Raw genomic sequence first — 25,380 nt, 5'->3', positions numbered from 1 at the left:
GACAATTTTGAGTAAAATGTCGTCTAGTATTCTTAAGAGTTAAATTTTATTTATAATGAAAGGTATATTTAATATTAGTGTAACAAAAGCTGTGAATTTTTTTATAAGTTATGAAAAATTTCTTGATCATCATTGCATGAAATATTAGGCAAAGAATATTAAGAAATTTATTATAATGAAGAAACCGAGAGCATTATAAACAGTAATAAATTATTACTACCTTATTCTTGCATTATAAACAGTAATAATATTAATGCAGTCTCATTCTGTTATTATTTCTTATGGTAAATTGTATCTATGCATTTATAAAACATTAAACAATTAAACTAAGCATAAAATCAAACTAATAGGAAGACAATTCAAGAGAGTTTGTAAAATGTTTTAGTAAAATGTATTAAATGTAAATTTTATACATTTTACTAAAACAATGTAATTTTTGTAAAATTTAAATTTTGTAAATGTAAAATGTAATTTTTTTTTTGTAATGTAAATTTTTGTAAAATGTTTTACTTTGTAAAATGTTGAAAAATGTTTTAGAAAACCATGAATTTTTTATAGCTTTCTAAAACATATTTAAGTTATAAGGTATCAGTAGTGGGCACGTGTTTGTTCCCTCTCTTTCTGCATGCCTTCGTGGTGTAAATGTAGCACACTGGGAGCGTATTCGAGTGGACCAGGTTCCAGCATCCCGGCGAGGGCATTGTTCATTTTTCATGTTTCCTACTTCAAAAATCCCAATGTCTCTACAAAGTAAAAGCATGTTAATGAACAATGATTTATGCAAAAATGCCAGAAATAAAAGCATACTAAAATGCCAAAAAAATGGGGGAAATTAAACACTGTAGAGCATTCAAATTTATGAAAATTTCATAGAAACCCTATTGAAGCAAAAGTTTACAAGAACTTAATGCGTTTTACAACAGGTTTTTGCAATGACTTAAAAAATCATAAAGTTTTAATATCTTCGGATGTTTGCGAATAACAGTATTTCAAAAAGTGAGGTAGTCAGCATGTTACATTAATACTTTCCAAATTAAGTCCCATTAATCCGTGATTAATAATACTGATTCATAGTCCGTTTTAAACGGGTGGTGGCCCAGTACTACTTAATTCCATCATGCAACTGCAAACTATCAAAAGACATAACAAGCAATGCAAGAATTAATATCCATCTGGCTCTCGTATTTATTTTTAATTCTCTTAAAGATTTCGATCTCTTCCATTCAAAACTTTTATCAAAATTATTAAGTTTGCTAGACGCTAAGAGAACAACTTTATGCTTTCTTGGTATGTATATCATCTTTTGACTACCTAGAAAATTTGAATTATTATCCAAAACTTATTAACCAATAGAACTGTTCTAATTATATCTTATGGGTGATACAAATAATGTTGATTTCACTTGCAACTGAGAACTCCATAATTATGTGTATGTGTTTCGTTTGCTTGCTACTGCTTGTATGTAATATAACAAATTTGAGATTTCGCAAGCTGTTTTCTAAAACACTGGTTAAACCGGAAAACTTTTTGAAAGGGAAGAGAATATTTTTATGAATTAGTGATGGAGATAAATGTTTTTGAGTACATTCTTACCCAAGAAATCCAAGATGGCTCCTTTGTAGTACACGTTTTTAAATCAATCATAATGCAGATAATGGTTGAGATGTATGCATTGGCAGTAATGGACAACATTCGATTGAAATGAAAATTTTACATTGATCACTCATAGTTTAATATTTCGATTTTTCTTTATTACAGCTGGTACGTAGGAGATATGTCGCGACAGAGATGTGAGGTACTTCTAAAACGAGAAAACAAAGAAGGAACTTTCGTTGTTCGGAATTCTTCCTCAAAAGGGATGTTCACACTATCCCTTTTCACTAGACTGTAAGTACATAAAGATATTTTTACATTAATCTGATAACTTTGTAAGGATTATGTTAACTTTATTAACAGTTAAATTTTGAGTCAAACTTCCGTTCCTATCGATTCTTAATTCAACTTACCACTTCCGGCCAGAACGTAGTTTTAGAAGCACCTATGAATGCTAATGAGGAAGAGCGGTATATAACCGCGAAGTTCTACAGTCTTAGTGAGACAGATACCAGATATTCTGGCTGCACGCGACCGCTTTTTTAGGCTACTCTCTCGTAAGCTATTATCACGCTCGGCCGTACTTTAGACCCTTGATAGCTTCGCAGTCAATTAGCGTTAAGGGGCCAACTCTGTTAGAATGTTGATACCTTCGGCTATATCTCTTTAGTTAAGATTAGTTTAGTTTAATTCTTAGTTTCTTAAGTTCAAGCCCAAGTGTCGGCTTTATTGTACAACTCCAAAACGGAGTTTTGTTAAACTTTAATTGAAATAATAAAGGGTTATTTCATCCTTCTTACTTGTTGTTTCCTGTACACGAACTCAAACGATTATTCGCTTATTAGTTCTTAAGATTCTTCACTTTCAACTGTAACTTAGAATTACACAGTGGGGAATCCTACGACTTAATTGAAAAGCAACAAATTTAGTAAAAAGATATGATATTGAAATGCACGAAAATTTAAACATGATTGCTATTGGTATGCTCACCACCATAAGAAGAAACGTTTTTCTTAAATTTCTATTTCTAAACGATTTCTTCTAATTCCTATCTATATGAGTAACATAAAGCGTTATAAAAATTTATTCATTAGAATAATGCTTCAAATGTTCATGAAAATTATCAGCTGGAAGTAGTTTACCAGCGAAATGTATCTAAAATTATACCAACCGGATATTTAAGATTTGGAGAAATGCTTTTTTGTGTGTGTTTAAATTGCTTACGCTGTTTCTGACAATTATTTTTAACTTTTACGAACAATTAAATAACTATCCAATTCTCCTTGGTTCTTGTCACAATATTTAATCAGAAGAGAAAGTTTATGTAAATTTAATACCAAGCAGCATGGTTTAAAAGTAGGAGGTGAATCTTAGCCAGAGTGGGTAAGAGTAGTTATCGATATTGCTTGGTAAATTTTTTGTAATAAGTTTAGATTTAGCGTATCCTATCCAGGTGCTGTAGTTTTGAAACTTAGAATATTGTTCTACATCATTTGAAACTTAATCAACCAGGGCAAGTAGCCTCATCTTACATTCTTAAGTACTACCAAAAAGTAATTATTTTAGTTTGGAACAGTAAGCGCAGACAAATAAATATATTTTTAGTTTGGATTAGTGTTTATTTTAACAATTAAGTAGCTGTAACTCATCGTAGAGTTTCCCGAGCCTTTCCTTAGGTTTTGGAGCCAATACAAGTTAATTCAACGAATTCAGTATGTTAAGAAAGAAGTTCAACTTGTTAAGAAAATAAATATATTAAGAAATATGTTATCAGGTTCAATGTTTCTTCTAACCTTCTTCGGAAACATACAATGACCTGACTAGAACAGAGAGCTTACTAAAGCTATGTTCACTAATTGTAGTAAGTAGACAGGATACAGACGAAGGGTATACAAAACCCTTTATTTTTTTCTTTATATACAATGACTTCCGTACTTCGGAATACAATGACCCTCCACTCGGGGTCTAACTTAAAAGATATCAAAATAAAACTAAACTCTAATTTAACTTTAGAATAAGATTGGCCTTATAATAACAGGAAGCGTATGTAGCACAGAGACTGTGAACACTACAATACGTTTAATTTATCAAGAGGATTAAAACCTCTGGCCTGGAAGGCAAAGTAGCAACTGCGTAACTTCTAAGGTAAGCGGCCTGCTTCGAACTCACGGCTTCCTCTCTTCTGCTTGGCAAAAAGGCCACACTTAAATACTTGGCGTTCGCCAGACAACTTTGCATAAACTCCTTCACGCTTATAATTCTGGCCGGAAGTAGAAAATAAGAAGTGATAGTAAAGATTTAAAATAAAATAAACGTTAGTAAAACTTAAGATCCTTACATACTTCCCGCCAGAGTTAATTAGTTTGAAACTGAGGTCTAAAACGACCTTGTTGAAAACTTTTAGCTCTAGAAACTAACGCGAGGCCAACCTTTTACAATCATAACTTAGCTAGAAACTAGAAAATTTTAAAAGAAAGAAATTTGTTACAATAGCAGCTCCCGGAATATACAACAATCTTTTTTCTTTTTCATCTGTACTGCATCTAAACAGGAGCTTTATTCAATTCTGGTTCCTTCCAGAGATCTGGAAGGAAAACTAGTTTAATGAAATGTTACAGAATGACATTGCAAATAACATATGGAATATACTTTTCTTAACATTCTTATTTCATTCATGACTATTTTAATTATCTCTCCCCGTGCTCTCTGACATGTGTTGTAAAAACACCAAACACGAATGTGTTTCTGTCTATGTGTTCAACACTTCCTCCTACAATCAAAACACTAACGTGTTAAAATTCAACATACGAGACCTCTTAACACACCCTAATTTCAACTCTAGACCCTGAGGTACTATTCTGAAAGTGGCTAACTCTAAAGTGTAGCGTCAGAGAGCCTAACTACATCATTCAACCTTTAACACATATTCACCATGATTTAATCTTTACAGTCACACGAATAACAAATTTTTAACACTACTTTCACTTTTACCATATCACGGTATTTCTAAACATTCAAAATAACAGTTCACATGTATACAAGAACATATCAAGATGCCGTTAATTTTACACATTTGAAAACATACATTAGTAGTACATTGTTAACTTCTATTCTTTTCAAAGCAAGTGCCAATTCTTTCTACATTGAAATAATACTACATTTCAAAAAGTCTTTCAGACTAAAACTTCTTTCTTGTTAGAATGTTTTAAATAAAATTTATACAATAACTTTTTACAATATTTAAGTCTTTATACAACGCTATTATACATCAACTTTAGTTTTACGCGCGAGTAATTGAAAAACATAATAAGAAAATCGGTCACAACTCATTTCTCGCCCTTTTGGCGATAAAGGTAGACCTCGCATGAGGTAAAACTTCTTGAAATCTGCCACTTGCAGTAAGAATGAAAGATTAACTTATGTTTGTAAAGTAACATAAAATTTTACTTATCTTTGTAATATTCAGACATCCTTTTCTGGGCCCAGTCTTTAAAGGTGCTGCAGACCATAGCTTGGTTGATCCTCCTTCTTGTACGGGCTCGCCCTTCAGTGCTTTCCTCTGGAAGCTTCCGTTTTTCACCACTACGGCCACCCTTGAACATCTTCCTTTTGTGCTCTGCTTGTGGTCTTGGCCGTTTGAAGGCAGCTGGTCTTGGTGGAACCGGGAAACTTCTGTCGTGATCCTGCTTGGACCTCGTTGTTGGCCGTTCAAATTTTTCTTGTACTTTTTCCTCCGCCGCTGATGGCCCTTCCGCAGTTCGGCGACTTTTGCTGCGGAGAGTTCTGTCGGATGAGTCAATCTTCCGTTTCACAGCCAGGTTATAGTTGCCGTCCTTTCTCCCGGTCTTTTCCACATACGTCGTCCTTCTCCTTTCTTCATTCTGGGGGTGTTCGTGAACTCTGTTTTTTGGACGGTGGAACGGCTTCTTTTTCTTTTTACCTTCAGTTTTTCCGCGGGGCAATTTTCTTTTCACTTGCTTCTGTCTCTCATTGGCTTGCCCTTGTACCTGTCGTTTTCCCACCTCTGGAACTTGTACCTGCGGTGTCTGCCGTACCGGATCCTGCAAAAGATCTGAAAAGATTTGCATTTTATTACGATCGAAGTAGGGCTTGATTTGATCAATGTTTGCGGAACAGGTTTCACCATTTCTTGCCTTTAACACTACAACAGCGTGAGTTATTTTTTCTATAACATATGGTCCTTCAAAGCGTGGAAAAAATTTGGCAGTTTTATCTTCTGGTGCTGAAGAAAGTGAATGCTTAATTTTTAGTACTTCATCCCCTACTTTATAAGTTACTCCCCGTCGTTTCAAGTCATAATACAATTTTTGTTTTCTTTGTGCTACTTCCGTATTCTTTTTTGCTTCTTTTATTAGTTTTTCTATATCACCCATTTTAAATTCTGGGGCTCTTTGTTGCACATAAAATAGTTTATCTAACGGTGTTATAACCTTTCTGCCTAGAAATAACTCAGCAGGAGTTTTGCCCGTTGTATCATGTTTTGCGGTCCTAAGGGCGAAAGCAAATTCATTGACATAGTTATCCCAGCTTTTATGAAAATTTTTAACATAACTACGGATAATTTTCACTATATTTCTGTTGACCCGTTCCGCTATATTTGATTGCGGCCGATACGGGACCATTTTTAAATGACGTATGCCCAGTTTTTGGCACATGTCTTCAAATATATTACTTACAAATTGAGGACCATTATCCGATATAACTTTTAGGGGCGCCCCGTATTTTAAAATATATTTATTTAAAATAGAATCGGTAACTAATTTCGCGGAGGCTCGTTTTAAGGGAACAATTTCGGTCCATTTACTAAAATGATCAACTATAACAAGGAGATAGCGACTTTTGTTTAACTGACTTTTTGGGAAAGGGCCCAATAAATCGATGCCGATTATTTCATTTGGAAATTCGGATTTAATACTATTTAGAAACCCGGCCGGGCGGAAATTAATATAATTAACGGCTTGACATGTTGGGCAGGACTGGACATACGCCCTTGTTAACTTTTGCAGTTCAGGAAAGTAGACTACCTCGCGTACGCGTTGAGTAGTTTTTCGAATACCAGCATGAGAAGCTAAAGGGCTGTCATGGAGCTCTTGCAGGATATTTAATCTAAGACTAGCTGGGATAACAGGTCGAAATTCGTTGTTGGAATTCGTAGTTTTTGTATAAAATAATAGACCATCTATTAGTTCGTAATGGGCCGCCCTATTTCTTATCGCCACAATATCTTGGTGGCTAAAATTTTCAGGATCCTTCAAATACTCATAAATACTTCCAAACTCAGGATCCTTACCCAGTTCGGTTATTACAGTTTCTCGGGAATTTATTGTACACGCTGTCAGCATTGCAACTTTTACGGTATTACCCTGTTCGTCTAATTTAATTCGTGACAGGGCATCTGCTACGATATTTTCCTTTCCGGGGGTATGCTTGATTACCAGATTATATTCTTGCAGCTTGAGTGCCCATCTTATTAACCTTGGGGATAAATTTTTCCCAGAGTACAATCTAGTTACCGCCGCATGATCAGAATATACTGTTGTCGGCGCCTTTCCAAAATAGACTCGGAACTTTTGCACTGCTAACAGAACTGCAAGTGCCTCTCTCTCGGTCGCGGAATAGTTTCTTTGTGTTTGATTTAAAGTTCGGCTAAAAAATGCCACTGGCTGCTGATTTTGCGAAAGTACCGCTCCTACCGCATAATCCGAAGCATCCGCTGAAATTTCTAAATTTTCATCCTTTTCAGGAAATTTCAACACAGGGGCTTGCGTTAATGCTTGTTTTAATTTTTCGAAAGCACTATTGGCTTCGGCCGTCCACGAGAATCTTGCCTTTTTAATTTTAACAATGGCTCAGCGATAGCCGCAAAATCTTTTATAAAGGACCTATAATATGAACAAAGTCCTAGAAAAGAAGAGAGCTTCTTTGCCGTGTTTGGAGTCGGATACTTTTGTACAGCGATTATTTTTGATTCATCTGTCTCGATCCCTTTTTGCGATATTTTGTAACCTAAATATTTTAATTCAGGGGCTGCAAATTTGCATTTTTCGACATTAACTTTTAGACCGCCCTCATTTAATAAAGAAAACACCTGTCTTAAATCCTGTACATGTTGGTCTAGATTATCACTAGTAATAATGATATCGTCTAAATAGATAAATGTGGACTTTCCGAGAACAGGTCTTAACACAATGTCCATGCATCGCTGAAATGTTGCTGGGGCGCCTGAAAGGCCAAACGGCATTCGCAAAAATGCATAAGTGCCAGACTTGGTTATAAAAGCAGTCTTAGGCACGTCCTCAGGCCTGATCCCTATTTGAAAATAACCATTCGTTAAGTCTAAAGTCGTCATAAATTTGGTTGATTTTATGTTCCTTAAAATTTCTTCTATAATCGGTAACGGATATACCGGATATTTCGTTATGGAATTTAATTTACGGTAATCAATAGCGAATCTCCACCTTTTTGGATGCTCCAAAGGATAATCATTATTTTTCTTACATAAAACCACCGGACTAGCATAACTACTTGAGATAGGCGTTACGATCTTTTTACGTAGCATATCGGTAATATGCCATTCTATAATTTTTTCCTTATTCTTATCATACCGGTATGATTTTTGACGAACCGGCAATGCATCTCCGGTGTCTATACTATGGTTAGTAACCTGGGTAAATCCTGGAATATCACTAAATAAGGAAGCAAATTCACTTACCACTTGTCGGATTCTATCTTGCTCGTCATTAGGCAGGTGGTCAAGATTTAACCTTGGCGGTTCAACCTTTTCTACACGCACTGGTTTCATCGTCAGCTTAAGAGACGCTTCATTAAAATCCAGTGTAGCTTGTGCGTCTGAAAGAAAGTCTATTCCTAGTATTAAGTGTGCTTGCAAATTCTTTACTATAAAAAACATCACCTTTACTTGTTCGTCCTTGATACGGATGTACAAAGGTACTTTACCTACGCACTTACATTGTTCTCCTTGCGCCGCTAATACTGTTGTATTATCCGCATTATATATGCGGTATTTGCGAAAATACTTTCTAAAAAAGACTTCTGCCACACAGGAACACTGCGCGCCGGTATCCAGGAGTGCGGTGGCCGGGATATTATTTACCAAGACTTCAATCTTCGGAAGAGTTAAATTTTTCACCATTACTGTATTTAACTTGTAGGAAGAGGGGTTTTCGTGGCCTTCGGATTTCCGCACCCTCTCGTCAGCAGAAATCCGTTTTAGTTTAAATTATTTTTCCTTTCGGTGCTTTCCTTCTTTCTCCACTGGCCTTGAGACTTTTTTCCTGGGTTGCTATTGAACTGTCGACGTTCGCCGGCTGTTTTTGAATGCTCGGGTTTCCTTGCCCACTGATTCGCTTTTTCTCCGTAGCCATGTGCTTGAGTTTGCTGTAGTCTTGGCGTACCAAATTGGTTTCGCTGTTGATATTGGCGTCTTCTTTCGACGTCCGCCGTTCTTCTACTTTCAAACTGGATTGCTAGCTCAAATAATTTTTCCACTGTAGTCGGATTTCTCAATTCAATAAAGTCTTGCACTTGGGGTAGTAACCTCGGCAAAATCACTTGAATTATTTCAGGATCCGGACGGTTTCCATACAAGAGCTTGAAAACGTGAATTTTTCTTAAAATAAAACTCGAGAGGTTTTCCATTCTTTGTTGATATATACTGAAAAGTTCTGTTTCTAATTTCGCACGATCCCTTACAACAGGGAAGGCTTTTAGTAGGGCAGTCTTGAAATTTTCGTGGGTATAGGTGGGACTTCCTGCTTGACCCAAGAGACTTCTGCCGATACATTTGAACCAGTTAAGCGCTTGGCCCCTCAAAGCGCTGGTAGCTAAGGTAACTTTTTGAAACTCGTGCACGGGGTAGAGCATGAAGTGGTCCTCCAATTTTTCCAAAAAAACTGGTTACCTGTGAGTTTCCATTAAACGTTGCTTCTGGTTTCATCGAAGCGCGCATGGTCTGGACAATGTACCCAAATCCTTCCAGGGTGGCAGCTGGCATTTCTGGATTCTGAGCTGTTTCTGCAGGCAGCACAGGTTCTTCTTGAAACTCGGCCATGGTTATTCTTCGTCGGGCGCCACTATCAGGTTCAATGTTTCTTCTAACCTTCTTCGGAAACATACAATGACCTGACTAGAACAGAGAGCTTACTAAAGCTATGTTCACTAATTGTAGTAAGTAGACAGGATACAGACGAAGGGTATACAAAACCCTTTATTTTTTTCTTTATATACAATGACTTCCGTACTTCGGAATACAATGACCCTCCACTCGGGGTCTAACTTAAAAGATATCAAAATAAAACTAAACTCTAATTTAACTTTAGAATAAGATTGGCCTTATAATAACAGGAAGCGTATGTAGCACAGAGACTGTGAACACTACAATACGTTTAATTTATCAAGAGGATTAAAACCTCTGGCCTGGAAGGCAAAGTAGCAACTGCGTAACTTCTAAGGTAAGCGGCCTGCTTCGAACTCACGGCTTCCTCTCTTCTGCTTGGCAAAAAGGCCACACTTAAATACTTGGCGTTCGCCAGACAACTTTGCATAAACTCCTTCACGCTTATAATTCTGGCCGGAAGTAGAAAATAAGAAGTGATAGTAAAGATTTAAAATAAAATAAACGTTAGTAAAACTTAAGATCCTTACATACTTCCCGCCAGAGTTAATTAGTTTGAAACTGAGGTCTAAAACGACCTTGTTGAAAACTTTTAGCTCTAGAAACTAACGCGAGGCCAACCTTTTACAATCATAACTTAGCTAGAAACTAGAAAATTTTAAAAGAAAGAAATTTGTTACAATAGCAGCTCCCGGAATATACAACAATCTTTTTTCTTTTTCATCTGTACTGCATCTAAACAGGAGCTTTATTCAATTCTGGTTCCTTCCAGAGATCTGGAAGGAAAACTAGTTTAATGAAATGTTACAGAATGACATTGCAAATAACATATGGAATATACTTTTCTTAACATTCTTATTTCATTCATGACTATTTTAATTATCTCTCCCCGTGCTCTCTGACATGTGTTGTAAAAACACCAAACACGAATGTGTTTCTGTCTATGTGTTCAACACTTCCTCCTACAATCAAAACACTAACGTGTTAAAATTCAACATACGAGACCTCTTAACACACCCTAATTTCAACTCTAGACCCTGAGGTACTATTCTGAAAGTGGCTAACTCTAAAGTGTAGCGTCAGAGAGCCTAACTACATCATTCAACCTTTAACACATATTCACCATGATTTAATCTTTACAGTCACACGAATAACAAATTTTTAACACTACTTTCACTTTTACCATATCACGGTATTTCTAAACATTCAAAATAACAGTTCACATGTATACAAGAACATATCAAGATGCCGTTAATTTTACACATTTGAAAACATACATTAGTAGTACATTGTTAACTTCTATTCTTTTCAAAGCAAGTGCCAATTCTTTCTACATTGAAATAATACTACATTTCAAAAAGTCTTTCAGACTAAAACTTCTTTCTTGTTAGAATGTTTTAAATAAAATTTATACAATAACTTTTTACAATATTTAAGTCTTTATACAACGCTATTATACATCAACTTTAGTTTTACGCGCGAGTAATTGAAAAACATAATAAGAAAATCGGTCACAACTCATTTCTCGCCCTTTTGGCGATAAAGGTAGACCTCGCATGAGGTAAAACTTCTTGAAATCTGCCACTTGCAGTAAGAATGAAAGATTAACTTATGTTTGTAAAGTAACATAAAATTTTACTTATCTTTGTAATATTCAGACATCCTTTTCTGGGCCCAGTCTTTAAAGGTGCTGCAGACCATAGCTTGGTTGATCCTCCTTCTTGTACGGGCTCGCCCTTCAGTGCTTTCCTCTGGAAGCTTCCGTTTTTCACCACTACGGCCACCCTTGAACATCTTCCTTTTGTGCTCTGCTTGTGGTCTTGGCCGTTTGAAGGCAGCTGGTCTTGGTGGAACCGGGAAACTTCTGTCGTGATCCTGCTTGGACCTCGTTGTTGGCCGTTCAAATTTTTCTTGTACTTTTTCCTCCGCCGCTGATGGCCCTTCCGCAGTTCGGCGACTTTTGCTGCGGAGAGTTCTGTCGGATGAGTCAATCTTCCGTTTCACAGCCAGGTTATAGTTGCCGTCCTTTCTCCCGGTCTTTTCCACATACGTCGTCCTTCTCCTTTCTTCATTCTGGGGGTGTTCGTGAACTCTGTTTTTTGGACGGTGGAACGGCTTCTTTTTCTTTTTACCTTCAGTTTTTCCGCGGGGCAATTTTCTTTTCACTTGCTTCTGTCTCTCATTGGCTTGCCCTTGTACCTGTCGTTTTCCCACCTCTGGAACTTGTACCTGCGGTGTCTGCCGTACCGGATCCTGCAAAAGATCTGAAAAGATTTGCATTTTATTACGATCGAAGTAGGGCTTGATTTGATCAATGTTTGCGGAACAGGTTTCACCATTTCTTGCCTTTAACACTACAACAGCGTGAGTTATTTTTTCTATAACATATGGTCCTTCAAAGCGTGGAAAAAATTTGGCAGTTTTATCTTCTGGTGCTGAAGAAAGTGAATGCTTAATTTTTAGTACTTCATCCCCTACTTTATAAGTTACTCCCCGTCGTTTCAAGTCATAATACAATTTTTGTTTTCTTTGTGCTACTTCCGTATTCTTTTTTGCTTCTTTTATTAGTTTTTCTATATCACCCATTTTAAATTCTGGGGCTCTTTGTTGCACATAAAATAGTTTATCTAACGGTGTTATAACCTTTCTGCCTAGAAATAACTCAGCAGGAGTTTTGCCCGTTGTATCATGTTTTGCGGTCCTAAGGGCGAAAGCAAATTCATTGACATAGTTATCCCAGCTTTTATGAAAATTTTTAACATAACTACGGATAATTTTCACTATATTTCTGTTGACCCGTTCCGCTATATTTGATTGCGGCCGATACGGGACCATTTTTAAATGACGTATGCCCAGTTTTTGGCACATGTCTTCAAATATATTACTTACAAATTGAGGACCATTATCCGATATAACTTTTAGGGGCGCCCCGTATTTTAAAATATATTTATTTAAAATAGAATCGGTAACTAATTTCGCGGAGGCTCGTTTTAAGGGAACAATTTCGGTCCATTTACTAAAATGATCAACTATAACAAGGAGATAGCGACTTTTGTTTAACTGACTTTTTGGGAAAGGGCCCAATAAATCGATGCCGATTATTTCATTTGGAAATTCGGATTTAATACTATTTAGAAACCCGGCCGGGCGGAAATTAATATAATTAACGGCTTGACATGTTGGGCAGGACTGGACATACGCCCTTGTTAACTTTTGCAGTTCAGGAAAGTAGACTACCTCGCGTACGCGTTGAGTAGTTTTTCGAATACCAGCATGAGAAGCTAAAGGGCTGTCATGGAGCTCTTGCAGGATATTTAATCTAAGACTAGCTGGGATAACAGGTCGAAATTCGTTGTTGGAATTCGTAGTTTTTGTATAAAATAATAGACCATCTATTAGTTCGTAATGGGCCGCCCTATTTCTTATCGCCACAATATCTTGGTGGCTAAAATTTTCAGGATCCTTCAAATACTCATAAATACTTCCAAACTCAGGATCCTTACCCAGTTCGGTTATTACAGTTTCTCGGGAATTTATTGTACACGCTGTCAGCATTGCAACTTTTACGGTATTACCCTGTTCGTCTAATTTAATTCGTGACAGGGCATCTGCTACGATATTTTCCTTTCCGGGGGTATGCTTGATTACCAGATTATATTCTTGCAGCTTGAGTGCCCATCTTATTAACCTTGGGGATAAATTTTTCCCAGAGTACAATCTAGTTACCGCCGCATGATCAGAATATACTGTTGTCGGCGCCTTTCCAAAATAGACTCGGAACTTTTGCACTGCTAACAGAACTGCAAGTGCCTCTCTCTCGGTCGCGGAATAGTTTCTTTGTGTTTGATTTAAAGTTCGGCTAAAAAATGCCACTGGCTGCTGATTTTGCGAAAGTACCGCTCCTACCGCATAATCCGAAGCATCCGCTGAAATTTCTAAATTTTCATCCTTTTCAGGAAATTTCAACACAGGGGCTTGCGTTAATGCTTGTTTTAATTTTTCGAAAGCACTATTGGCTTCGGCCGTCCACGAGAATCTTGCCTTTTTAATTTTAACAATGGCTCAGCGATAGCCGCAAAATCTTTTATAAAGGACCTATAATATGAACAAAGTCCTAGAAAAGAAGAGAGCTTCTTTGCCGTGTTTGGAGTCGGATACTTTTGTACAGCGATTATTTTTGATTCATCTGTCTCGATCCCTTTTTGCGATATTTTGTAACCTAAATATTTTAATTCAGGGGCTGCAAATTTGCATTTTTCGACATTAACTTTTAGACCGCCCTCATTTAATAAAGAAAACACCTGTCTTAAATCCTGTACATGTTGGTCTAGATTATCACTAGTAATAATGATATCGTCTAAATAGATAAATGTGGACTTTCCGAGAACAGGTCTTAACACAATGTCCATGCATCGCTGAAATGTTGCTGGGGCGCCTGAAAGGCCAAACGGCATTCGCAAAAATGCATAAGTGCCAGACTTGGTTATAAAAGCAGTCTTAGGCACGTCCTCAGGCCTGATCCCTATTTGAAAATAACCATTCGTTAAGTCTAAAGTCGTCATAAATTTGGTTGATTTTATGTTCCTTAAAATTTCTTCTATAATCGGTAACGGATATACCGGATATTTCGTTATGGAATTTAATTTACGGTAATCAATAGCGAATCTCCACCTTTTTGGATGCTCCAAAGGATAATCATTATTTTTCTTACATAAAACCACCGGACTAGCATAACTACTTGAGATAGGCGTTACGATCTTTTTACGTAGCATATCGGTAATATGCCATTCTATAATTTTTTCCTTATTCTTATCATACCGGTATGATTTTTGACGAACCGGCAATGCATCTCCGGTGTCTATACTATGGTTAGTAACCTGGGTAAATCCTGGAATATCACTAAATAAGGAAGCAAATTCACTTACCACTTGTCGGATTCTATCTTGCTCGTCATTAGGCAGGTGGTCAAGATTTAACCTTGGCGGTTCAACCTTTTCTACACGCACTGGTTTCATCGTCAGCTTAAGAGACGCTTCATTAAAATCCAGTGTAGCTTGTGCGTCTGAAAGAAAGTCTATTCCTAGTATTAAGTGTGCTTGCAAATTCTTTACTATAAAAAACATCACCTTTACTTGTTCGTCCTTGATACGGATGTACAAAGGTACTTTACCTACGCACTTACATTGTTCTCCTTGCGCCGCTAATACTGTTGTATTATCCGCATTATATATGCGGTATTTGCGAAAATACTTTCTAAAAAAGACTTCTGCCACACAGGAACACTGCGCGCCGGTATCCAGGAGTGCGGTGGCCGGGATATTATTTACCAAGACTTCAATCTTCGGAAGAGTTAAATTTTTCACCATTACTGTATTTAACTTGTAGGAAGAGGGGTTTTCGTGGCCTTCGGATTTCCGCACCCTCTCGTCAGCAGAAATCCGTTTTAGTTTAAATTATTTTTCCTTTCGGTGCTTTCCTTCTTTCTCCACTGGCCTTGAGACTTTTTTCCTGGGTTGCTATTGAACTGTCGACGTTCGCCGGCTGTTTTTGAATGCTCGGGTTTCCTTGCCCACTGATTCGCTTTTTCTCCGTAGCCATGTGCTTGAGTTTGCTGTAGTCTTGGCGTACCAAATTGGTTTCGCTGTTGATATTGGCGTCTTCTTTCGACGTCCGCCGTTCTTCTACTTTCAAACTGGATTGCTAGCTCAAATAATTTTTCCACTGTAGTCGGATTTCTCAATTCAATAAAGTCTTGCACTTGGGGTAGTAACCTCGGCAAAATCACTTGAATTATTTCAGGATCCGGACGGTTTCCATACAAGAGCTTGAAAACGTGAATTTTTCTTAAAATAAAACTCGAGAGGTTTTCCATTCTTTGTTGATATATACTGAAAAGTTCTGTTTCTAATTTCGCACGATCCCTTACAACAGGGAAGGCTTTTAGTAGGGCAGTCTTGAAATTTTCGTGGGTATAGGTGGGACTTCCTGCTTGACCCAAGAGACTTCTGCCGATACATTTGAACCAGTTAAGCGCTTGGCCCCTCAAAGCGCTGGTAGCTAAGGTAACTTTTTGAAACTCGTGCACGGGGTAGAGCATGAAGTGGTCCTCCAATTTTTCCAAAAAAACTGGTTACCTGTGAGTTTCCATTAAACGTTGCTTCTGGTTTCATCGAAGCGCGCATGGTCTGGACAATGTACCCAAATCCTTCCAGGGTGGCAGCTGGCATTTCTGGATTCTGAGCTGTTTCTGCAGGCAGCACAGGTTCTTCTTGAAACTCGGCCATGGTTATTCTTCGTCGGGCGCCACTATCAGGTTCAATGTTTCTTCTAACCTTCTTCGGAAACATACAATGACCTGACTAGAACAGAGAGCTTACTAAAGCTATGTTCACTAATTGTAGTAAGTAGACAGGATACAGACGAAGGGTATACAAAACCCTTTATTTTTTTCTTTATATACAATGACTTCCGTACTTCGGAATACAATGACCCTCCACTCGGGGTCTAACTTAAAAGATATCAAAATAAAACTAAACTCTAATTTAACTTTAGAATAAGATTGGCCTTATAATAACAGGAAGCGTATGTAGCACAGAGACTGTGAACACTACAATACGTTTAATTTATCAAGAGGATTAAAACCTCTGGCCTGGAAGGCAAAGTAGCAACTGCGTAACTTCTAAGGTAAGCGGCCTGCTTCGAACTCACGGCTTCCTCTCTTCTGCTTGGCAAAAAGGCCACACTTAAATACTTGGCGTTCGCCAGACAACTTTGCATAAACTCCTTCACGCTTATAATTCTGGCCGGAAGTAGAAAATAAGAAGTGATAGTAAAGATTTAAAATAAAATAAACGTTAGTAAAACTTAAGATCCTTACATACTTCCCGCCAGAGTTAATTAGTTTGAAACTGAGGTCTAAAACGACCTTGTTGAAAACTTTTAGCTCTAGAAACTAACGCGAGGCCAACCTTTTACAATCATAACTTAGCTAGAAACTAGAAAATTTTAAAAGAAAGAAATTTGTTACAATAGCAGCTCCCGGAATATACAACAATCTTTTTTCTTTTTCATCTGTACTGCATCTAAACAGGAGCTTTATTCAATTCTGGTTCCTTCCAGAGATCTGGAAGGAAAACTAGTTTAATGAAATGTTACAGAATGACATTGCAAATAACATATGGAATATACTTTTCTTAACATTCTTATTTCATTCATGACTATTTTAATTATCTCTCCCCGTGCTCTCTGACATGTGTTGTAAAAACACCAAACACGAATGTGTTTCTGTCTATGTGTTCAACACTTCCTCCTACAATCAAAACACTAACGTGTTAAAATTCAACATACGAGACCTCTTAACACACCCTAATTTCAACTCTAGACCCTGAGGTACTATTCTGAAAGTGGCTAACTCTAAAGTGTAGCGTCAGAGAGCCTAACTACATCATTCAACCTTTAACACATATTCACCATGATTTAATCTTTACAGTCACACGAATAACAAATTTTTAACACTACTTTCACTTTTACCATATCACGGTATTTCTAAACATTCAAAATAACAGTTCACATGTATACAAGAACATATCAAGATGCCGTTAATTTTACACATTTGAAAACATACATTAGTAGTACATTGTTAACTTCTATTCTTTTCAAAGCAAGTGCCAATTCTTTCTACATTGAAATAATACTACATTTCAAAAAGTCTTTCAGACTAAAACTTCTTTCTTGTTAGAATGTTTTAAATAAAATTTATACAATAACTTTTTACAATATTTAAGTCTTTATACAACGCTATTATACATCAACTTTAGTTTTACGCGCGAGTAATTGAAAAACATAATAAGAAAATCGGTCACAACTCATTTCTCGCCCTTTTGGCGATAAAGGTAGACCTCGCATGAGGTAAAACTTCTTGAAATCTGCCACTTGCAGTAAGAATGAAAGATTAACTTATGTTTGTAAAGTAACATAAAATTTTACTTATCTTTGTAATATTCAGACATCCTTTTCTGGGCCCAGTCTTTAAAGGTGCTGCAGACCATAGCTTGGTTGATCCTCCTTCTTGTACGGGCTCGCCCTTCAGTGCTTTCCTCTGGAAGCTTCCGTTTTTCACCACTACGGCCACCCTTGAACATCTTCCTTTTGTGCTCTGCTTGTGGTCTTGGCCGTTTGAAGGCAGCTGGTCTTGGTGGAACCGGGAAACTTCTGTCGTGATCCTGCTTGGACCTCGTTGTTGGCCGTTCAAATTTTTCTTGTACTTTTTCCTCCGCCGCTGATGGCCCTTCCGCAGTTCGGCGACTTTTGCTGCGGAGAGTTCTGTCGGATGAGTCAATCTTCCGTTTCACAGCCGGGTTATAGTTGCCGTCCTTTCTCCCGGTCTTTTCCACATACGTCGTCCTTCTCCTTTCTTCATTCTGGGGGTGTTCGTGAACTCTGTTTTTTGGACGGTGGAACGGCTTCTTTTTCTTTTTACCTTCAGTTTTTCCGCGGGGCAATTTTCTTTTCACTTGCTTCTGTCTCTCATTGGCTTGCCCTTGTACCTGTCGTTTTCCCACCTCTGGAACTTGTACCTGCGGTGTCTGCCGTACCGGATCCTGCAAAAGATCTGAAAAGATTTGCATTTTATTACGATCGAAGTAGGGCTTGATTTGATCAATGTTTGCGGAACAGGTTTCACCATTTCTTGCCTTTAACACTACAACAGCGTGAGTTATTTTTTCTATAACATATGGTCCTTCAAAGCGTGGAAAAAATTTGGCAGTTTTATCTTCTGGTGCTGAAGAAAGTGAATGCTTAATTTTTAGTACTTCATCCCCTACTTTATAAGTTACTCCCCGTCGTTTCAAGTCATAATACAATTTTTGTTTTCTTTGTGCTACTTCCGTATTCTTTTTTGCTTCTTTTATTAGTTTTTCTATATCACCCATTTTAAATTCTGGGGCTCTTTGTTGCACATAAAATAGTTTATCTAACGGTGTTATAACCTTTCTGCCTAGAAATAACTCAGCAGGAGTTTTGCCCGTTGTATCATGTTTTGCGGTCCTAAGGGCGAAAGCAAATTCATTGACATAGTTATCCCAGCTTTTATGAAAATTTTTAACATAACTACGGATAATTTTCACTATATTTCTGTTGACCCGTTCCGCTATATTTGATTGCGGCCGATACGGGACCATTTTTAAATGACGTATGCCCAGTTTTTGGCACATGTCTTCAAATATATTACTTACAAATTGAGGACCATTATCCGATATAACTTTTAGGGGCGCCCCGTATTTTAAAATATATTTATTTAAAATAGAATCGGTAACTAATTTCGCGGAGGCTCGTTTTAAGGGAACAATTTCGGTCCATTTACTAAAATGATCAACTATAACAAGGAGATAGCGACTTTTGTTTAACTGACTTTTTGGGAAAGGGCCCAATAAATCGATGCCGATTATTTCATTTGGAAATTCGGATTTAATACTATTTAGAAACCCGGCCGGGCGGAAATTAATATAATTAACGGCTTGACATGTTGGGCAGGACTGGACATACGCCCTTGTTAACTTTTGCAGTTCAGGAAAGTAGACTACCTCGCGTACGCGTTGAGTAGTTTTTCGAATACCAGCATGAGAAGCTAAAGGGCTGTCATGGAGCTCTTGCAGGATATTTAATCTAAGACTAGCTGGGATAACAGGTCGAAATTCGTTGTTGGAATTCGTAGTTTTTGTATAAAATAATAGACCATCTATTAGTTCGTAATGGGCCGCCCTATTTCTTATCGCCACAATATCTTGGTGGCTAAAATTTTCAGGATCCTTCAAATACTCATAAATACTTCCAAACTCAGGATCCTTACCCAGTTCGGTTATTACAGTTTCTCGGGAATTTATTGTACACGCTGTCAGCATTGCAACTTTTACGGTATTACCCTGTTCGTCTAATTTAATTCGTGACAGGGCATCTGCTACGATATTTTCCTTTCCGGGGGTATGCTTGATTACCAGATTATATTCTTGCAGCTTGAGTGCCCATCTTATTAACCTTGGGGATAAATTTTTCCCAGAGTACAATCTAGTTACCGCCGCATGATCAGAATATACTGTTGTCGGCGCCTTTCCAAAATAGACTCGGAACTTTTGCACTGCTAACAGAACTGCAAGTGCCTCTCTCTCGGTCGCGGAATAGTTTCTTTGTGTTTGATTTAAAGTTCGGCTAAAAAATGCCACTGGCTGCTGATTTTGCGAAAGTACCGCTCCTACCGCATAATCCGAAGCATCCGCTGAAATTTCTAAATTTTCATCCTTTTCAGGAAATTTCAACACAGGGGCTTGCGTTAATGCTTGTTTTAATTTTTCGAAAGCACTATTGGCTTCGGCCGTCCACGAGAATCTTGCCTTTTTCCTTTTTAATTTTAACAATGGCTCAGCGATAGCCGCAAAATCTTTTATAAAGGACCTATAATATGAACAAAGTCCTAGAAAAGAAGAGAGCTTCTTTGCCGTGTTTGGAGTCGGATACTTTTGTACAGCGATTATTTTTGATTCATCTGTCTCGATCCCTTTTTGCGATATTTTGTAACCTAAATATTTTAATTCAGGGGCTGCAAATTTGCATTTTTCGACATTAACTTTTAGACCGCCCTCATTTAATAAAGAAAACACCTGTCTTAAATCCTGTACATGTTGGTCTAGATTATCACTAGTAATAATGATATCGTCTAAATAGATAAATGTGGACTTTCCGAGAACAGGTCTTAACACAATGTCCATGCATCGCTGAAATGTTGCTGGGGCGCCTGAAAGGCCAAACGGCATTCGCAAAAATGCATAAGTGCCAGACTTGGTTATAAAAGCAGTCTTAGGCACGTCCTCAGGCCTGATCCCTATTTGAAAATAACCATTCGTTAAGTCTAAAGTCGTCATAAATTTGGTTGATTTTATGTTCCTTAAAATTTCTTCTATAATCGGTAACGGATATACCGGATATTTCGTTATGGAATTTAATTTACGGTAATCAATAGCGAATCTCCACCTTTTTGGATGCTCCAAAGGATAATCATTATTTTTCTTACATAAAACCACCGGACTAGCATAACTACTTGAGATAGGCGTTACGATCTTTTTACGTAGCATATCGGTAATATGCCATTCTATAATTTTTTCCTTATTCTTATCATACCGGTATGGTTTTTGACGAACCGGCAATGCATCTCCGGTGTCAATACTATGGTTAGTAACCTGGGTAAATCCTGGAATATCACTAAATAAGGAAGCAAATTCACTTACCACTTGTCGGATTCTATCTTGCTCGTCATTAGGCAGGTGGTCAAGATTTAACCTTGGCGGTTCAACCTTTTCTACACGCACTGGTTTCATCGTCAGCTTAAGAGACGCTTCATTAAAATCCAGTGTAGCTTGTGCGTCTGAAAGAAAGTCTATTCCTAGTATTAAGTGTGCTTGCAAATTCTTTACTATAAAAAACATCACCTTTACTTGTTCGTCCTTGATACGGATGTACAAAGGTACTTTACCTACGCACTTACATTGTTCTCCTTGCGCCGCTAATACTGTTGTATTATCCGCATTATATATGCGGTATTTGCGAAAATACTTTCTAAAAAAGACTTCTGCCACACAGGAACACTGCGCGCCGGTATCCAGGAGTGCGGTGGCCGGGATATTATTTACCAAGACTTCAATCTTCGGAAGAGTTAAATTTTTCACCATTACTGTATTTAACTTGTAGGAAGAGGGGTTTTCGTGGCCTTCGGATTTCCGCACCCTCTCGTCAGCAGAAATCCGTTTTAGTTTAAATTATTTTTCCTTTCGGTGCTTTCCTTCTTTCTCCACTGGCCTTGAGACTTTTTTCCTGGGTTGCTATTGAACTGTCGACGTTCGCCGGCTGTTTTTGAATGCTCGGGTTTCCTTGCCCACTGATTCGCTTTTTCTCCGTAGCCATGTGCTTGAGTTTGCTGTAGTCTTGGCGTACCAAATTGGTTTCGCTGTTGATATTGGCGTCTTCTTTCGACGTCCGCCGTTCTTCTACTTTCAAACTGGATTGCTAGCTCAAATAATTTTTCCACTGTAGTCGGATTTCTCAATTCAATAAAGTCTTGCACTTGGGGTAGTAACCTCGGCAAAATCACTTGAATTATTTCAGGATCCGGACGGTTTCCATACAAGAGCTTGAAAACGTGAATTTTTCTTAAAATAAAACTCGAGAGGTTTTCCATTCTTTGTTGATATATACTGAAAAGTTCTGTTTCTAATTTCGCACGATCCCTTACAACAGGGAAGGCTTTTAGTAGGGCAGTCTTGAAATTTTCGTGGGTATAGGTGGGACTTCCTGCTTGACCCAAGAGACTTCTGCCGATACATTTGAACCAGTTAAGCGCTTGGCCCCTCAAAGCGCTGGTAGCTAAGGTAACTTTTTGAAACTCGTGCACGGGGTAGAGCATGAAGTGGTCCTCCAATTTTTCCAAAAAAACTGGTTACCTGTGAGTTTCCATTAAACGTTGCTTCTGGTTTCATCGAAGCGCGCATGGTCTGGACAATGTACCCAAATCCTTCCAGGGTGGCAGCTGGCATTTCTGGATTCTGAGCTGTTTCTGCAGGCAGCACAGGTTCTTCTTGAAACTCGGCCATGGTTATTCTTCGTCGGGCGCCACTATCAGGTTCAATGTTTCTTCTAACCTTCTTCGGAAACATACAATGACCTGACTAGAACAGAGAGCTTACTAAAGCTATGTTCACTAATTGTAGTAAGTAGACAGGATACAGACGAAGGGTATACAAAACCCTTTATTTTTTTCTTTATATACAATGACTTCCGTACTTCGGAATACAATGACCCTCCACTCGGGGTCTAACTTAAAAGATATCAAAATAAAACTAAACTCTAATTTAACTTTAGAATAAGATTGGCCTTATAATAACAGGAAGCGTATGTAGCACAGAGACTGTGAACACTACAATACGTTTAATTTATCAAGAGGATTAAAACCTCTGGCCTGGAAGGCAAAGTAGCAACTGCGTAACTTCTAAGGTAAGCGGCCTGCTTCGAACTCACGGCTTCCTCTCTTCTGCTTGGCAAAAAGGCCACACTTAAATACTTGGCGTTCGCCAGACAACTTTGCATAAACTCCTTCACGCTTATAATTCTGGCCGGAAGTAGAAAATAAGAAGTGATAGTAAAGATTTAAAATAAAATAAACGTTAGTAAAACTTAAGATCCTTACAATGTTAAGTTCAATTCAACAAACATGTTAAGAAATTAGAGATTGATTAAATAGGAAAGATAAACATCTTAGGTTTTGCCAAATGGCAAGATTGAGAGATGGCTACCTGAGAGGCCGCTTGGAAGTAAAAACAAAAACCGTGCAAATAACTACATTACCTGACAATACGAGTCTCGTGGAGGATAAATGCGTAGCATCGTAAAGTACTTAACACACGTAACAGTTCAAAAATTTCTGGAACCTCACTAAAGACGCTTCTAATATTAAAATATGCATGTGCCTCTCTTATGAATGGTCCTGAATACGATTTTTATAAGAACTTGTGAACGTAAATTCCCCGAACTCGTTGACAGGTACCTGAGTGTTTTAAAACACAAGATTATTCAAGATGATTGGCCGATTTCTGTATCTAGTAAGCAGCTATTAATACGATAGCCATCAAATCAAAAAAGGAAATCTTCGAGTTTTAGGACGTCACGTAAAAAAGCAGGTTATGTTTTAACACCTGCCATGGGCTCCAACTTCTTAGTTGAGACAATTGCAATCTCAATAAGGTATTACCTGTATTCTGTGAGGTTAATTATCATCTGTCCATTTAGCAAATAGACACAGAAGTAAAATACTATTATATATTATATTATATATATATGTTACGGTGAAACACCGAAATCTGGAGAATGTCGACTTTCACCGGTGAATGTCAACATTCACATAGTCTCTTGGTGTATGTCCGAAATATTTTCCAAATACTCTTATTTCTGACTTACACCGGTGAATGTCGACATTCACCATGTACCAATGGTGAATGTTGAACATATAACAATATTAAATTTTCTTCTCCGTAATTCAGTCGCGAATAAATGCACTTGAAACTTGAAATAAGAACTTAAGAACATGAGAACCTAAAACACACAATACATTCAAAATGAGAAAAAATAATAGAAGTTAAAAACTTACTTAATTATACAGTACGTTCTAAATGAGAAAATAAAATAACAGTAATAAAAAACTTACTAAATTATGTGATGCAAATCTTATTTATTGCAACAACTTAAACTATTATGGCGCTTTATGACCTCTCTTTTCGACTTTCACAAGAGCATATCTGTGATTGTCGACATACACCGGTGAGGGTCTGAGTATACAAGAATGTGGTGAAATATTCGGTCTTTCACCGACGTATTTGGTGAATGTTGATATTCTCCGGTGAAAGTCGACATTCTCCAATTTCGGTCTTTCACGGTAACATATGTTAAGTTTATTCTGCCTCATCATTTGTGAGTAATGAAATTAAAATATACAAACTTAAAATTACCAGACAACCTGAACCTAGTTTCAACACAAAGCTTCTTTTAAATGATTATATTTTAATCTAACCTGGGCAGAGACTACAAGCTTTACCCAGACCGGGACAGAGCTTCCCGCATACACTTAATAAAACAGGATCTAACTTCAAGAATATCTTTGCCTGTATTCACAGCAAGAACTAGCATTAGCGTTGCCCAAGACTTTGTTATAATCGGCAAGGCAGCGGACTGCAGGCCAGACTCTCACACACGTATTCGTAAAGTTCTAAACTTTATAGTAAAACTGCTTGCCTCATAAATCTACATAAATTCTGGATAAATTCTGGAATGAGAGAATCTGGTGACGAAAAGAGGCAGAAATGAAGAAATTAAATTCAGTAACATGTTATTTATAAAACTTAAACCTAAACGTCACAGTGTTTTGGAGGTAAATAAAAGACACTTTCTCCTAGAAAAATCTTTATGAAGAGCACCTGTGGCTGATATCTCTTCTTGAGTTTTGCCGTAACTTATTAAACATCAATGTGCCATTATGGTTCTATGAGAAGAGTATGATGATTTCAGTCGGTTTTTACAGTTCATTATCAGTCTTGTCAACATTATAGAATACATTCACTCTGCTAGCGAATTTCTCTCTTTTTTTTTAATGAAGTGTTTCGGGGGGCGATGAATTTGTAACAAAATCCAAAGATTCGATATTCGACAGCTTGCTTCCTTTATCACTGGATCTTACGCTATGCAACGTCCTCATTTAGAGATACGGTATTGTATAAATGCCACTTTTAGATGCAAATCTACAAGATCGCATAAACTGCATTGTTACTGCCGTGAAGGCTGTAATAAAAGATGGCTGGTATAACAAGAACTTGAATACCTTGACACAGTTCACTTAACTAAATGAAAATACGCAGACACTCGTCAACAAAATTTGGACAATTTTCGTGTTATTTTTTCTTTATTATATTGGTATAAATAAAAAGTCCCTGAGCAAAACATTTAGCTAAAATTTAGTAACAGCATTCTTAATCGCTGATGTTTTAACTTTTGAATTACGAGTAACTTCAGGGAATATTTAAATTATGATATTGCCGTGG

The 25,380-nt window shown here is 37.4% G+C and overlaps 1 protein-coding gene across 4 annotated transcripts in view; it reads left to right on the top strand.

Annotated features, from left to right (window-relative positions):
* Positions 1–25,380, top strand: part of Btk (tyrosine-protein kinase Btk29A) — a 160,509-nt gene that overhangs the window by 113,831 nt on the left and 21,298 nt on the right. For 3 of the 4 annotated variants that reach the window (XM_035350395.2, XM_035350396.2, XM_085810004.1), the window contains exon 5: positions 1,759–1,887. The exons of the other annotated variant lie outside the window; for it this stretch is intronic. In XM_035350395.2, coding sequence (XP_035206286.2) covers positions 1,759–1,887 — 129 coding nt within the window. The remainder of the gene's footprint in view (positions 1–1,758; positions 1,888–25,380) is intronic. 4 annotated transcript variants of the gene reach the window in all.

Source organism: Stegodyphus dumicola, chromosome X2 (assembly GCF_044657685.1).
Source record: "Stegodyphus dumicola isolate Sdum_Otavi_A_Nest chromosome X2, ASM4465768v1".
Classification (NCBI taxonomy): Eukaryota; Metazoa; Arthropoda; class Arachnida; order Araneae; family Eresidae; genus Stegodyphus; species Stegodyphus dumicola.
Note: the sequence above shows the minus strand (reverse complement) of the source record. Positions and strands in the feature narration are given on the sequence as shown.